We start from the raw sequence: 17,324 nt of genomic DNA, 5'->3' as shown, positions 1-17,324 counted from the left end.
GATGGAGGAAGCAACTCATTTCACAAGTGTTATTCGTCAGTTACTGAGAGAGGAAGTTCAAAAGGCGCTTGGATTGCACGGCGAACAAAAAACCGAGACGCTTCAAGAGGTCATAAGGGAGCAAGTGGAACAGACATTGAACCCAATCTATTGTCCTTCATTTCCCTTTAAAACGGTTAAAAAGTCCAGACCCAAGCAGAGTTGCGTTCCTACAATGCCACATGAGGAACCTGTTTGGGCACCAAGGAAGACTGACGTCTGGAGGATCCAGGGTAACCAACCAGTACGTTTCCACTGTGCACGACCGGGACATGTGGTGCACTATTGTCGAGAAAGACGGCCGATATTTGATGACGCCCGCGCCAGAAGACAGCAGACCGATCTTAGCCGACGTCAACTCCGGGGCGACGTAGATAAACAAGATGATGTGGGTGCAGGACGACGTAGGTCACCAGCGCCACAAGCTAGCCACTGGAGAGGACGCTCCCCAGCACGTCGATCAAGGTCTCCATCGCCTTTTAGAAGCTCCAGCCGATCACCTACCCACCCCAGCCTGGAAAACTAAAGGGTGCGACCTTCCTTGAAGGTGAGGCCGGCGAAGAGCAAAATCCTCCGCCGCCGATCACTACAAAAATGACAGGAAACTACGTCGATATCGTCATGGACGGCCGACCAGCCCAAGCTCTTGTGTACTCTGGAGCATAATATTCAGTCATTTCGGAGGAGTACCGTCGCCAGTTGCAGAAAACCGTATCCGTCGACAACGAAACATCTCTGCTGAAGGTGGCTAGTGGGAAATATGTAAAACCTACAGGAGGATGTACCATTAGTGTGGGTATATTTGTCGTCTTACGAGAGTGAAGTCATGACATCATTCTAGGCTGGGACTTTTTGAAAGCTTCTCAGGCAATTATACATTAAGGTCGCTCAAAGATTATGCTAGACGAGATGAGATACTGTGGACAGGAAGATGCGCATCCGAGTGTGTGGAGACTATGTGTGCTAGATGACGTGATCATTCCTGCAGTCAGCGCTAGAAAGGTAACTGTCACGTGTCATGCCATGCACCATACCATTTTCTAGTGGATGTAAGAGAAGCATACCACTGAAGAATAATTTGGACATCCCAGCTTCTGTCGTCTCGTTTAAGAACTGATTCGGTGATTTGTGGATGGATAACTGTCGCCGAGAACCTCAGATCCTTCCATGACGCATGTGCGTAGCAAACGCTGAGCCGTTAATTGAAGAACAGCTGAGCGTCATAGAAACCTCCCATGCCGAGTCTGTGGGTGAAATTAGTGCCACCACTACGAGACAATTTCTTCTAGCTCGACTATCACCAGATCTCACTATGGAACAACAGAAGAAGCTACCTGCCATTCTTACAGAGTTCTCTGAATACTTCAATCCACAAGTGAAGAGCAAATTAGGCAAATCGACGGTGAAGCACTGGATTAGCACTGGAGACCATCAACCAATAAGCCAGCAACAGAACGTCGAATAATTCGCGACGAGGTAGAGAAAATAATGAAGAATGACATCATTCAGCCTTTGCAGAGCCCATGATCGTCTCCAGTGGTTCCCGTCAGGAAGAAGGATGGTAGTTGGCGCATTTGTGTTTATCTCAGAAAGCTTAATAAGATAACTAAAAAGGACGTTTACCCTCTTCCACGAATTGACGATACACTAGATTGTCTAAGGGGGGCTAAGTTTTTCTCAGCTATGGACATGTATTCGGGATACTAGCAAATCGAAGTAGATGAGGCTGATCGTGAGAAAACTGCAGTCATCACCCCTGAGGGCCTGTATGAGTTTAAGGTAATGCCGTTTGGTTTGTGTAATGCACCAGCAACTTCTGAACGAATATTCTAAGGCGCCTGAAATAACGATGTGTCTTTGTCATTTAGATGGCATTATAGTGTTCTCAAAGAGATTTGATGAACATATAAAAAGACTGAGGGCGGTTCTTAAGTGTCTCCAATACGGCGGGCTGAAACTTAATCTAAGAAAGTATCTCTTTGGAGCAAAAGAAATCAAAATACTTGGACACCTTATGTCGAACGAAGGTGTGCGGCCAGACTCAGAGAAGGTGAGATCCATAAAGGAATTTCCTATTCCTAAAAGTACGAGGGTCGGTCAAAAAGTAATGCCTCCCATTTTTTTTCTACTTAAAGAAATTAAGTTAAGTGAAAAATTTGAATTTGGCGCCATTCCTCAAACCTTCTTCTGCAATCCACTGCAGTAGTAACTTTCTGTGTCAACAGGTGGCAGCACAGCAGAAGTTTGTAAGATGGCCGACATCGATGTTCGTTTGAGACAGCGTTGTGTGATTGAATTCTTGAATGCAGAAGGTGAAACGCCCATACGCATTCATGAAAGACTGAAGAAGGTGTATGGTGTTGTGACAGTGGATGTCAGCACTGTTAGACGATGGGTTCGTCGCTGTAAGGAAGCTGAAGGGCAAACACCGTTGACTGACGAAAAGCGGAGCGGCAGGCTGGTGAGTGCAGTGACTCCACACAACATTCAGCAAGTTGATGACATCATTCGTGGTGACCGTCGGGTGACTGCAGATGAAGTGTGTCGCATTATTTCTCTTAGTAAAGGCAGTGTGATCACGATTATTAAACAATTGGGGTACTCAAAAGTTTGTGCACGGTGGGTTCCAAGAATGTTAACCGATCAGAATAAAGAGGCAAGGAAAACAATAGCCTCCCAACACTTGCAGCGCTTCCGTTTGGAGGGAGATGAGTTTCTGAAAAAAATTGTGACCGGGGACGAAACATGGGTGCATTTTTTTGAACCCGAATCAAAGAGGCAGTCAATGGAGTGGCGTCACACAAGCTCGCCGAGGAAGAAAAAATTCAAAACTGTGCGATCAGCAGGGAAAGTTATGGCAACAGTTTTCTGGGATACAGAGGGTGTGATTCTGGTTGATTTTTTGGAGCAGGGATGCACAATAAATTCTGTTCAATACGTCACAACCCTCAACAAACTTAAAGCACGTCTTCAGCGAGTTCGCCCAACAAAATCAATGGCAGATGTTCTTCTTTTGCATGACAATGCAAGACCACACACCAGTCGTCACACCTCTGACGAGATTGTCAAAATTGGATGGGAAGTTTTGCCTCATCCCCCATACAGCCCTGACCTGGCACCATCAGACTTCCATCTGTTCGGGCCACTAAAAGAAGCTCATCGTGGGATTCATTTTGAAGATGAGGAGGCCGTCAAAACATCCGTGCGTCAATGGCTTAGGAAGCAGAGCTGTGATTTTTACCGTGCTGGGATACATGCCCTTGTTCAAAGATGGACCAAAACTGTAGAGATGGGCGGAGATTACATTGAAAAATGACAAAATGATCCTCAATGTTGTGGTTTTCAACCTATGTAATTGCATTTAAATTTCCTGACAATTAAACGTAGAAAAAAAAATAGGAGGCATTACTTTTTGACTGACCCTCGTATTATAGATGTGAGAAGCTTACTCGGATTATGTTCTTATTACTGTCGTTTTATCAAAGACTTTTGTATCAAAGCCAGGCCACTCCAAGAGCTGTTATAAGCTGATGCTAAATTTTCTGGGGTGGTACTCAACAAGATTCTTTCGATGTACTGCGAAAAGCTCTGGCGACTGACCCTGTATCTGGTCTGTATGATGAGAGACCACCTACAGAACTACACACAGATGCCAGCGGATATGGGATCGGTGTTGTTCTGGTGCAAATTTCTGATGGAAAAGAGAGGACACTTACAAAAGCCGAGAGAAGCTACTCAACTACAGGAAGGGAATGTCTTGATGTGATCTGGGCCATGTGCAAATTTCGACAGCATCTTTATGGAAGGCCATTCACAGTTGTTACAGACCATAATTCACTTCATTGGTGGACAGGTCTTAAGGATCCAACAGGACGACTCGTCAGGTGGGCACTACGTCTTCAAGAGTATGACATTACCGTAGTGTACAAAAGCGGAAGAAAACACCAAGATGCCGACTGTTTCTCAAGAAACCCTGTGCAAGACCATCAAGGTTTTGATGAAGATAATGACTATATCGCTGCACCCCAGTGTCTCTCTGCTGAGCAGAAGGAGGACGCCAAGATATCTCAGATTATGCTTGCCTTAAATCGGTCAGAGGATGTGAAAGGACAATTTAAGGTAGTTAATGGATTACTTTGCAAGAAAAACTTCGATCCGTTTGGAAAGAGGTGGCTACCAGTGATTCCTAAACACATGCGTTCTACAGAAATTCCATGACACACCTGAGGACAGACATTTAGGTTTTATTAAGACATACGATAGAATCCGCAAGAGATTTTTCTGGTCAGTTTTATTTACGAGCGTCCGTCACTATGTGTCGCACTGTTTAGAGTGCCAGAGGAGAATGCCAGTTCCTCAGAAACCCCCTGGCCGACTCATACCAATTCCACCAGCCCAACGCTTTTCCAGCGTGTTGGGATTGACCTCCTAGGGCGATTTCCAACGACTGCTAGTGGCAATAGATGGATTATTGTTTGCACTGATTATCTGCTATTACAAAAGCCGTGAAAACAGCCGAAGTGTCCGAGGTAGCCAAATTAATCGTGAAAGACATTGTATTAAAACACGGTGCCCCAAGGTCGTTAATTAAGGATCGAGGGAATGTTTTCCAATTGAATCTTGTGGCAGAGATAAACCGTTGGTGCAACATTATTCGTCACATGACTATTGCCTACCATCCGCAAACTATCGGGCTTACAGGACGCCTTAATAAGACCTTGGCCGACATGCTTTCAATGTTCGTCGATTTTGAGCAGAGCAACTGGGATGAGGTGCTACCTTTCGTGACGTTTGCCTACAACACCGCCAAACAAGACACCACAGGACTTACGCCATTTCTCCTGGTGCATGGGCGTGAGGCGACTACGACGATGGACACTGTGTTTCCGTTACATCTTGATGACGTGGACGACGACTACATTGGCCAGGTGTTAACCAGAGCTGAGGAAGCTCGGCAGTTAGCTCGACTCCCCACGCTGCAGGCTCAAGAAAACGATCGCCGAAGGTATGACGCGAGCCACCCCACTGTTGTCTACCAGCCTGGTGACCTCGCCTGGATCTTCACTCCTGTTCAGAAGGCTGGTCTCTCTGAGAAGATCCTCAGGAGCTGTTTGGAATGGTTCAAATGGCTCTGAGCACTATGGGACTTAACATCTATGGTCATCAGTCCCCTAGAACTTAGAACTACTTAAACCTAACTAACCTAAGGACATCACACAACACCCAGTCATCACGAAGCAGAGAAAATCCCTGACCCCGCCGGGAATCGAACCCGGGAACCCGGAGCGCTACCGCACGACCACGAGCTGCGGACAGCTGTTTGGACCTTACAAGGTGGTAGGACAGTTGTCTGATGTTACTTATGAAGTTTAAGATTTCGACCCCGACACAAGACGAAGAAAGATCAGAGATACGGTCAACATCCTTCGAATGAAGCCCTATAAGGATCCTGCAACCCAGGGTAAATTCGAAGATCCAGGGACAGACAACAAGCGGAAAGGTGACGAAGAGCGTAACGGCAAAAGAAGTTCTAAGACGATTACCACCAGGGCGAGAATCAGTCATCAGGTGTCGGAGTATGCAGGACCGATGACTCGTTCCCGGACTAGGGCGACGTAACACCGAGACGCTGTTCACTTAAGCAGGGAGCAATGTCGCAGCAGAAGCTGAGTAGTGGTTATGATACTAATCAGTAGCATGGAGGGACTTGATTTCAAAACTCACCTGGACTGTACAATTTTAATTTCTATGTTCGTTTCGAGTACATTCTAGAAGTATCCACAAATGTCAAGAATCATTGTACTGGAATGTTCTGTAGCTGTATATGTACTGTATGTGTTCTGGCCGGAGGCAGTTCACTCCGCGCTCTTGTATGTTCAAGTGCTGAATAAACCTTCGTTAAGTGAAGTTAGTCATTCATCTAATTATACCTTCTTGTAAGTGGCAATATTCTTCCAATACCAGGATCCAAATTGCCTCATTTGTTATGAAAAACTACTACCCTAACATCAGTTGGTGACTTGATTTATAAAGACGGCAGACCTTTATAATTCATTAAAGAAAGAGAAAGATTAATTGTGTCTTGAGGAGTAGGAAGAACGCTTAAGGTAGGGTGACGAACCCTCCCGTATTCGATTGCAGAGTGACGGTTCATTATTAAATACATATAGATAGCGACATTTTCTCCCCGCTGTATTGAAACGTTACTGCACTCATCAAACCGGACAAAATGTCTGGTGAGAAACATGTGCAGTGATGGATAAAAACGATTCGCACATAAAATCAGTCGAACAGAAAGCTTGTGACAGACTGGGACAATTGTAAGAACTTTAAAACAAGTTAGTAGGAATCTGAAGCAGAATCTAAATGAAGCCAGTCGAATTTCTTGATTTACGCGTAAGCTCTCAAAATTAGAGAAATCCATAAAGTTAAGCAAACGTCTCTTGTTTTACTGTTGACATACTGAATAAGGTTTTCTTCTCAAAAATGATGTCAGGTGTTACATTTGCAGCTGATATTCAGTATAGTGTATAAAAATGGTTCAAATGGCTCTGAGCACTATGGGACTTAACATCGGAGGTCATCAGTCCCCTAGAACTTAGAACTACTTAAACCTAACTAACCTAAGGACATTACACACATCCATGCCCGAGGCAGGATTCGAACCTGCGACCGTAGCAGTCACGCGGGTCTGTACTGAGGCGCCTAGAACCGCTCGGCCATTATAGTGTACAGAATGAGTAACAGATAATCGATCGCACGTTGAATGATACAGACTCATAATTGCCGCTTACGGCATTCATTACTGAAGAAATAGAAGGGGTATGGATAGAGTTTTCGGTTCCTTCGATTTGAAAGTAATCGTACATGGAGTACTAATTCATATTCGAAGAGTTCGAGGAAGAAATACGTGGCGGATCTTTTTAAGAAGCCGACTCAGCGTTCGCTTTAAGTCACTCGGAAAAATGATGGATTAGTAGTGGAGATTATGGACATGAAAACTAAGCTAGCCTGGAAGGACTGTTTTAACTGCTGCTCTACATCATCCGACGCATTCTTGTATGACACAGAAAATAGAGCAGGTAACAGCCATACTAATCTCCGCCATGAATGACTTGTGTGTCACGAATATGGATGTATGAGGACGTGCTGAAAAGTAATTCTTCGGAATTTTTTATGTGAAACTCCAAAGGCCCTTTAAATCAAACAAACTTTATTAACATTCTACGTCCTCATTCTTCATGTCTACATATTTATTTCTCAGCATAGTCAGCCTACGACAAACACATTTCTCCCAACGAGAGACCAATTTGCTGAGACCGTCACTGTAGAATGTTTGTTGACAGAGTGAAAAATCCTCTCTGCTATCACCGCTTTTAATTTTTCTGCGGTTAGAAACTCTATTGAAGTACGCTGTTTCTCTCGCACCGACATACTTATTTACGTTACGCTCCACCATGCTTTAATTCAGATTCCTCTAACCGCAGAGGAAAGTCGACCGAGTGAATTGCATGATACCACAACCGATATTGAGAACAGAATAAAAAATTCGGAGGCATCACTGTTCAGCACGAGGCACATGCGGAATTCTCTGTGATAGCTGAGATAGGTTTCTTCACTGCACTCTCGAGCTACTCGTCTCGTGATAAAAAAGTATAGCGCCGGTGGTTTTCATAACTAAAGGCTTGTTTACGTTGGAGCAACAACAAACGACAAGAGCGATACTAGAAGTAGCGTAGCAGCGAAAAGCGTACATGACATTGCCATAGCAGTGTCTATGTTGGAGCAGCGCTCTGGGCTACGTTTAGAAGCTGATCAGTCGTAAGAGCATTGATAACCACTGCTTTAAGTTTTTTTGCTAGTGCCGAAAATCTATGCCGGAAGTTTTACTGCTGATGTATCTGAGAGGCTTGCATCGCTGGAACGGAAAGGGGATAACCATCATAATTATATTCGTTGTAGATAAGTATTGAACGGAAGTAACAGTTTAACTGAAAGCAACATGTATGCGAAAAAGTTTTCCTTTTCAGAATAATAACTGTGATAAATAACATTAGACTGCGACAAAGATAAGTTCCGAAGAGATCGCAAACATTTACAGCCTGTTAATTTGGCATAAGAAATGTATTCTTAGCTGCGAATACATTGAGACTATAGTTGTGCAATTTATTGCCGACATATGAAAATTTGTGAAATTCCTGCATTACGTGAGCGGTCGCCTTACCACTTCGGCTATCTGATCATGCTTCCAGAACCTACCCAGACCTCTATATGTCACCCTGTGTATACATTCTGCACTTCCACAATCATTGGATACCCGCACAGGAGGGGAGTTACTTATTATTGTGGTAGCCTTTGCCGAGGCACGTAAATACTATTTTTAGTGTCTAACCGTCTACTAAATAATGTCCTCCAACTGGTTTCCCAGTTGAAAATAGAATGAGTGATACGTTTACATGTTTGAAGTTGTTTTCACTGTAGGACAATGTTCCACATTTTCTCCATCACATATTAAATTCTCCAGTGAGCAAGGTTGTTTCACAGTGTCGTCAGTCACATCTAAATAATTTTTTTCTCTTTTGGCCAATATTCTTCATACAACACGTTATGGCAAAAACAAATTCATCAAATCTTCTTGATCATGACAACCTAATTTGATATTTTTTTTATCACACATAACTGATGCCTTCCGTTAATTAAATTATTATTTATCTAATTACATTTGACATCAACCATTTCTAGTAACACAATCGAACATTATGTTTGTAGGATCTGAACATAGAGCCATAACGGGAAGGGCAAATAATACGAACTTGTTTTCCGTCTACATTTCCCAAGCAATGTGGAAAATTTCAGTGCAGCAGTCATCTGTTATGTTTCTGAAACCGTTGACTCCTGAATTTTCACCTTTGACAATCTGACGACCTTCCCATTTATCTCTTTTGTAATACAGTGTGGAATAAATGGATAAGGTTACGTGAGAAAATTAGGACTACCTTGGCTTCTAGTCCCAAGGCAAAACAAACGCACTGGTCAACACTTCACTCGATGCAGTCACTGAAAATCCGTTATGAATGCCTTATACGAGGGCTGTCCAGAAAGTACGTTACGATTGATCGCGAAATGAAAATCACAGTGAAAATCAGAAATGTTTCATTTGCAACAGTTAGCTACACCTTTCAGCTACTTCTCTACGTAGTCGCCGTTCTGACTCAGACATTCGTCGTAGCTTTCCGCCAATTCTCTACGCTGCCCTAAAGCTCGTTGTCTGTGCCAAAATGTTGTCTTCATGGCCAGCGGTTCGTATGAGCAGAGATGAAACACAGTGGGAGACAATTACGGGCTGTATTGTGGGTAACCAAACATTTCCAATTGAAATGATGCAGGAACATCTTCATTGCCCCTGCAGAATGAGGCTGAGAAATGTCTTGAAGAAGAAACCGCACGACAGTTATGTAATGTTGGTTGCATAGCTTCAGGGGAAAATTCTCAACAGGCCCTCATACTTGGCGGGAGACACTATTTTCTATTGCATCTTTACGCGCTCACTTAGAGCTCAGGAATGAAAAGAGCGACATAATTCTACCTACAGTCATACTAGAGACACTGCCCAACACATCTTTGCAAAGCTTTATTGGATTTTCATAGTCGTTTTCATTTCGCGACCGATCGTAACTTACTTTCTGGACAGCCCTCGTATAAAGCCGACAGCCACACTTTGAGTCGCTGCTCTCGTGGACGCTCTTACCTTTATTACAGCTCGAACATATCCGGACACTAGGAAAATCCTCTGGCTTGACAAAGGACGAGGTTAAATGAAATCGCAACTATGAACTTGTTTTTACAGCGTAGTTTATTGTCTTGGTGTACAAACTGGATCTACTTGCTCATCTGCAGCGATCTCAGCGCCCAGCGTGGACTGAGTTCTCGTTGATCCAGTCGATGTAGGTGGTGACGCGCGCGTAGGCTCCTGGGTACCCAAGTGAACAGCCGTAGTCAGACCCAAAAGAGACCACGCCCACTTGCGTGATTTCGCCGTCTTCCTCTAGTACTACCAGAGGGCCGCCGCTGTCGCCCTAAGGCACACAGAAAACATTATGTCGCCTGCCTTACACAAACACAGATGTTACATAAACGCCACAAGTAGTGCAACTGTGAAAAGATCACGTTCACAAATGAAGTATCCCAGCTCGAATGGGTAATAACAAATATAAAGTTATTTTAAAATTTGCGAATGTGACTGGTTCAAAAATGGTTCAAATGGCTCTGAGCACTATGGGACTTAACATCTGAGGTCATCAGTCCCCTAGAACTTAGAACTACTTAAACCTAACTAACCTAAGGACATCACACACATCCATGCCCGAGGCAGGATTCGAACCTGCGGTTCCAGACTGACGCGCCAAGAACCGCACGGCCACTCGCGCCAGCCGAATGTGACTGGTATGCAACTCATTATGGTAACTTACATTTAAAGTTCTGAATTTGTGTTCGATCGATGTTTGAATTTTAACGAATCTAAATATTGCACTGTGATGGTGCGACCTCTGATTGGAGAGGATAAATCTAACATAGGGCAATTAGTACAGAAGACGACTTCATGAGAACTCTGAGACGTGCAGAACATAGACAAATATCAGTGGATAGAACACCTCTCAAGTTTCTAATCACATAATAGGCTCTCGAATGGGCGCTGCTTATGACGCAACAAACGTCAATACGTGAGTGCTACTCATTGAAGTCGCAGCTGTTGATGTAGCATTCTCAACACCGACGTTTTGGAGATTCCCGATTCTCGCGCAGTTTGTCTGTTACTGATGTGCGGATAGGCGCGACAGCAGCTAAAACACCTAATTGGGCATCATCATTTGTTGCAAGTCGTGGTTGACGTTTCACATGTGGCTGAACACTTCCTGTTTCCTTAAATAACGTAACTATCCAGCGAACGGTCCGGACACTTGAATTATGTCCTCCAGGATACCCAGCAGCATACATAGCACACGCCCGTTGGGAATTTTGATCACAATAGCCATGCATCAACACGATATTGACCTTTTCCGCAATTGGTAAACGGTCCATTTTAACCCGGGTAATGTATCACGAAGCAAATACCGTCCGCACTGGCGGAATGTTACGTGATACCACGTACTTATACGTTTGTGATTATTACAGCGTCATCTATCACAAAGCGAAAAAAGTGGTCCAACTAAAACATTGGTATTTCTTTACGCACTACACGAAAATGTAATAAAAATGGGGGTTCCTATTTAAAAAACCGCAGTTGATATACGTTTGACCTACGGCAGCGCCATTTAGCGGGCCAACCATAGCGCCATCTGGTTTCCCTCTTCAAGCTAGACAAGTTTCATTCTTTGTAGTTTTTTTGTTTGACGCTTATTTCGTGAGATATGCTTTTCTTATGGTATTTGATGTTGCTGTAAACTGTAGCCGCACAGTCTAAGCAATAGGGCATAATTATCTCATGCCTCACTATAGCACCCACAGTTGTTAACAACGATCAACTAATACAAGTTTTAAATAAAAAGATATCGCACAGTTGATATTTTATGTGGTGTTTCCAAGGCGTTTGATTGTGTAGATCATATTACTCTCTTAGAAAGGAATTTTAAGGAACTGATAGCTTTACAGCCGAATTAGAACTTTTTGCAAACGACCCTTGTGTTATAATTAAATTCTTCCCGAGACATTTAAGTCCCATCTTTATCTACCATAATGATTGAAGCTGAAGAAATGAATCAAAACTTTTGCCGCGGCCGGGGCTCGAATCCGCAGAAATGCTGACCCTTAGCACTACCGCGACTCTTTGGTTAATTGTCCTGTACAAACTACTCATGTCGAATGCCCTGCACAACACTCAGTTCAATTCATATCTTCAGCTAATTTTCCCCCTAAATTGTCACTATTGCCAAGGCTCTCCGGCATTGGAATAACACTCCAGCGTTGAACGTACCTGCACTACAGGTGATCTTATACAGGACTTCCCCATTACGTCCAACGCTGGATTGTTATTCCAATGCCGGGGAGCCCTGGCAAAAGTGACGAATTAGGGGGAAAATAAGCTGAAGATACGAAGTTCGTGTTGGAGAGGGCGTTCTAGTCGGGTAATTCGTGCAGCAGTCTTGACCATGTAATTACTATCGCGTAACGCTCAGCGGTGGTGTAATGGTCACCATTTCTCCCTACTAAGTAAGGAGACCCAGGTTCGAGTCCCGACCATGACACAAATTTTAATTCATTTGTCTTCAGATTCTATCATTATCGTAGATACTAGCGTTGCTTAAACAAATTTCGGCATTGCAGCCGGTTGTCGTACAATACATTCCACGATATTCCAACTGGGTGCCTGCGTGTCATCCCCAAGTGAGCCATCGAAGACTGTCCGCAATAAACAGTATAGAGCACCGTGAGTTTTCCGCGCATGTGTCAAAATCATGATGACGGACTACATTACCCGGCGGCAGCGCCCTCGCTGGTGGAACTACGGAACTCAGCAGTCCTCTCCATTGCCACTCTGTCATCTACGATAGCAGACTTTCTCGGATCAGTGAAGAACGATTTGTTATTGCGGAAGGCCGGAATCAACAAAATACCAACGTGGTATGGCTTACGTAGGTTAGACCATACGCACCGTGAAAGAACGCTCCGCTGAACATCAACGCTGCAGTCGTTGTTTATAATCAAGCAGGTCCACTATTCCTGAACATCGTATTTCCACTGGACATACAGTGGAGAAAGAACAGTGATGCTGACCGCAGGAACACCTTTTTGGGACTCCATTATTAAAGTAACCGTGGAAATTCGCCCGGAGGAAAAGCGGATGAACGTGATAGCGGCTGCCAGTTGGACAGCGGATGGAACCCTGTCATCTGCAAGATCTGCTCTAATCGAAGACGACAGAGAGCGGCGACGGTCACGGCACTACGTCTGTCTGTCAGTTTGATTTGACGCATGCGCGGAATACTCATAGTGCGCTATACTGAACGAGGGCCTGCTGAAAAGTAATACTTCCGAATTTTTTATGTGGAAACCCTTAAAGCTTTTTAAATAAAACTTACGTAATTAACATTCTACATCTTTATTTTTCTTGTCTGCGTATTTAATTCTCAATAGAACTACCCGGCTAACGAACAAAATTTCTACAACGAGAGACCAGCTTATTGATGCTTAGAAAGTTTGACTTTGTTGTCGGAGTCACAACCTCACCTCTGCTTCCATCACTTGATCACTATCAAACTGAAGTCTTCGAAGATGTTCATTAAGCTTTGGAACCAAATGGAAATCGGATGCGGTCAGGTCTGGGCTGTATGGAAGATGGTCGATGACAATGAACACAAGGCGCCGGATCGTTGCAGTGTTCGTGTGTGGTCTTCATTGTAATGCTGAAGGAGAGAGTGTTCCATGCCGGAACGAACTCTTCGAATTCGAAACTTGATTACAGCATGCTGCTTCTCACGCGCCGACATAGTTACGTCACAAACCGCCGCGTTACACGCTAAGATTCGGGACCCTCTCCCGGCAGAGGGTTGAAACTTGTGTCAGTGAAGAGGTAAGTCGAGCTACTAATGTGAGTGAAATGTAATACCTCAAACGATTTTGAGAACAGAATAAAAAATTCGGAGGTATTAGTTTTCAGCACGGCCTCGTACATTGGTGGACGAAGGACGTCTTCGTTAGTCTTCGATGGCTCACCTGAAGATGACTGGCAGGTGCGCAGTGGAAATATCGTGGATGTATTTTACGACGACTGGTTAAAATTCCCAATATTTGTTTGATCTTTTAATTCTCCGGCAAAATTTTAAAATGCACATCGATATTAGCCTTATAAATAGTCCCATTAGCGAGAAAGCGACAGAAGAAATTTTAAATGATGTTTTGAAAAGAATGGTTAAATGCTTCTCAGAAAACGGACTCTCCTCATGTTTGGAATAGACACGCTTTATTCAGTTCTGTTCAACAACTAGAGCCATACCAACAACTCACGTAGCACATGAGCAGGAGTCAATAAGCGGGTAAAATGCTTCAAATATTGAATACACATATCGATGAAAACTTGAAGTAAAAGAAGCATGTTACTGAGCTTCGCAAAGTGCAACTACTTTTGCTCTTTGTATAATTGCTAATCTTGGAAACAAACGAGTTAACCTGTGAAATATTTTGCATATAGCCACTCAACAATGTCTTAAGGAATAATTATCTGGGGTAACTCACCACTTGGAAATGAAATACTGACAGCATAAAAGCGAGCAGTAAGAATAATATGTGGTCTTCAGCCCTGGCCGTCATGTATGTGCCTCTTAAAGGAACTAGGCGTTTTAACTGTGCTGTCACAATAAATATATTCGCTAATGAAATTCGCCATAAATAATTAATCACAATTTGAGGAGAACTGTAATCAACAGCAATAAAGGGAAAATTATGTTTATTACACATTATTAAAGCTGTTAGTTCTTCAGAAATTAGTTCAATATGCAGCAACAAAAACCTTTGATCATTTGTCGAATAACATAAAAGGTCTGTCTGATAGGCACTACTTCTGCCTCCCAAATAACACAGGCGCTCTCCTGCTTGCCTTGTCGGACTGCCCGTCCATGAAGAAAGCGTACTGCAGAGAAAAGGCTTATCCGGAGCCTGTGGGATTATTTCCACAATCAATCTTTCAAGCAGAGCTCATGCTCTTTCGCAAATTGTAACTTTGTGCGACGATTCCTTCCCGTGGTGGTGATAAGTTCCTGTGTAACCAAATTGCTGAGGTCATCGGTCCCTAGGCTTACACACTACTTAATCTAATCTAAACTAACTCACGCTAAGGACAACAGACACATCCGTGCCCGAGAGAGGACTCGAACCTTCGACAAGGGGCCAACCGCGCGAACCGTGGCAAGGCGCTTCCTTCCGGGACACCCTGTATTTGCAGCAAGCTCCCGATTATTCAGGTGGAGGGGGGGGGGGGGGTATTAGTGCATAGCTAGACAATTTTTGAAAAGGTAAGAAAAACGAAGGCCGTCGTTTTCTGTTATAATTATAATGAACGTTTTCTTTCAGGCTGCAACATTAGGCATGAGATTCACGTTTTACCACTGCAAGATATGCGGACCTATATACCGCCGCCGGTCGTCCTTGAAATATTTTTCCGCTGTTTCCCGTATGTTAGACAAAACACGAAGACACTACTGTTGTCACACTACAGTGACCGATTTTGCCTACCTTATTCCCTTGCAGCTAAGGTTCGATAACTTCGACTGATTCTGCTAATAATGCAAGCAGTGCAATGGGTTTTCATATATGATATGTAGCATGATTTATAAATACTGATAAATATCAGATTTGGATCAGATGTGGGGCTCGAAAAATGGCTCTGAGCACTATGGGACTTAACAGCTATGGTCATCTGTCCCCTAGAACGTAGAACTACTTAAACCTAACTAACCTAAGGACATCACACAACACCCAGGCATCACGAGGCAGAGAAAATTCCTGACCCCGTCGGGAATCGAACCCGGGAACCCGGGCGCGGGAAGCGAGAACGCTACCGCACGACCATGAGCTGCGGCCGATCAGATGTGTATTTTGGGTGATCTGTGCTTCTCGGTTGCAGTGCTCATATCTTTGTATGTTTCTCCGAGCACTATTTACTCCGCTTTAAACGAAGCAAACGTTTGGATGCTTGTGTGCAGTCTGTGGTTCAATTCTAGTACCTATGCACAGAGAGTATGGGCAGAGGTTTGGATCAAACTTTGAATGTCACATGAACAAGTGTTCAGTCGAAATGAGTTTGATCGAGGGTCATTTAAGTATAGGTTAGTTAGAATGTACTTCGATTCAGAACTTATATTAAAAAGATAACTACCACTCAAAATGGTTCAAATGGCTCTGAGCACTATGGGACTTAACATTTGAGGTCATCAGTCCCCTAGAACTTAGAACTACTTAAACCTAACTAACCTAAGGACATCGCACACATCCATGCCCGAGGCATGGTCGCGCGGTCGCGCGGTTCCAGACTAAAGCGCCTAGAACCGCTCATCCACAGCGGACGACTAACTACCACTTATTCCATTTCTTCTGGGGCAGATCTGTGAGGTGCGCTAGTGAGGGTCCGTCGTGTGACACAAATACGAACAACACGAGAGTAAAAGAATTTTATCATCAAACATTTTCTGTCTTTATGTGTGTATTGTGCGAGACGAGTACGATGGTGCAACGTAGTAGCTACGTGTGATTATGCTACAAGGGGATATAATCTGGAAAATGAGGTGTTACTATGCCTGCATTATGTTGCGTCCTCCATAGAGACGATACTTACATTACAAGGACTTTCATTGGTGGCACCCCTTGTGCAAATGTGGTCGATGCTGATGGCTCCAGGAAAGGCCTCCTCACAGTCTTCATTGCGGATGACGACCAGGTCTACGTACATCAGCGTAGGGCTCACGGTTTGTGACTCTGAAACATCGTTCGTAGAACGTTTTAACGTCTTTTGCAAGACGTGAATTACAACTAGTTTGTAATTCAGCAAACTTTCTTTGGTGCGTTTTCTTAACTGACCAATTTAACTTTGCAAAGAATGTATTCGTAATTGCGAATAAGACCAGACTCCAGCTGCGCAGTCGACTGAGGGCAATGAAAATTTGTGCCGGACCGGGACTCGAACCCGGATTTGCCGCATACGGGGAGCGGTCGCCGTAGCCGCCTCTGCCATCCGAGCACACTTCCCGGGCTGACCCAAAACTTCCATATGTTGCCGTGTGTCTACGTCCAATATTCGCACAATTGCTGTGATTCCCACACAGGGATGGACTTAACGATTATTGTCTCGGCCTTGTCTTGGCATGAAATACTATATCACAGTGTCTGTCTTTTTTACGATGTACTCCGCTATGTCCTTCAGAGATGCATGTCCACTTTTCAAAAAAAGTTTTGCATCACCCCAGTTCCCAGAACTGCTGAAGATAGACGTCGAGTGTTGATATTGTATCACAGAGACAGTCCCTTTGACTGTTCAGAGATGTCACTAAAGCCGTCCAAAGATGTAAACAACCAAGCACGAGCAGAGCCTATTGGAGCGGATCCGACAGCCGATCAGTTCAAGTCCTTCCACCGGGAAGGACGTACACACCTCGTGTTGCCTGTAGTTCAACCATGCCTAGACGATCAATACAACGGTTCGATCCTGTCCACATTGTTACTTTGTGTCAGGAAGGAAGGGAACTGTCCAGGCGTCTCGGGGTGAACCAAAGCGATGTTGTTCGGACATGGAGGAGATA

The 17,324-nt window shown here is 44.0% G+C and overlaps 1 protein-coding gene across 1 annotated transcript in view; it reads right to left on the bottom strand.

Moving 5' to 3' along the window:
• Positions 1-9,941: 9,941 nt before the first annotated feature.
• Positions 9,942-17,324, bottom strand: part of LOC124775670 (brachyurin-like) — a 50,596-nt gene continuing 43,213 nt past the window's right edge. The window contains exons 6-7 of the mRNA XM_047250498.1: positions 16,364-16,503; positions 9,942-10,115 (exon numbers count right to left, since the gene is read on the bottom strand). Of these exons, the coding sequence (XP_047106454.1) occupies positions 9,942-10,115; positions 16,364-16,503 (314 nt within the window). The remainder of the gene's footprint in view (positions 10,116-16,363; positions 16,504-17,324) is intronic.

This window comes from Schistocerca piceifrons, chromosome 2 (assembly GCF_021461385.2).
Source record: "Schistocerca piceifrons isolate TAMUIC-IGC-003096 chromosome 2, iqSchPice1.1, whole genome shotgun sequence".
In the NCBI taxonomy this organism is placed as follows: domain Eukaryota; kingdom Metazoa; phylum Arthropoda; class Insecta; order Orthoptera; family Acrididae; genus Schistocerca; species Schistocerca piceifrons.
Note: the sequence above shows the minus strand (reverse complement) of the source record. Positions and strands in the feature narration are given on the sequence as shown.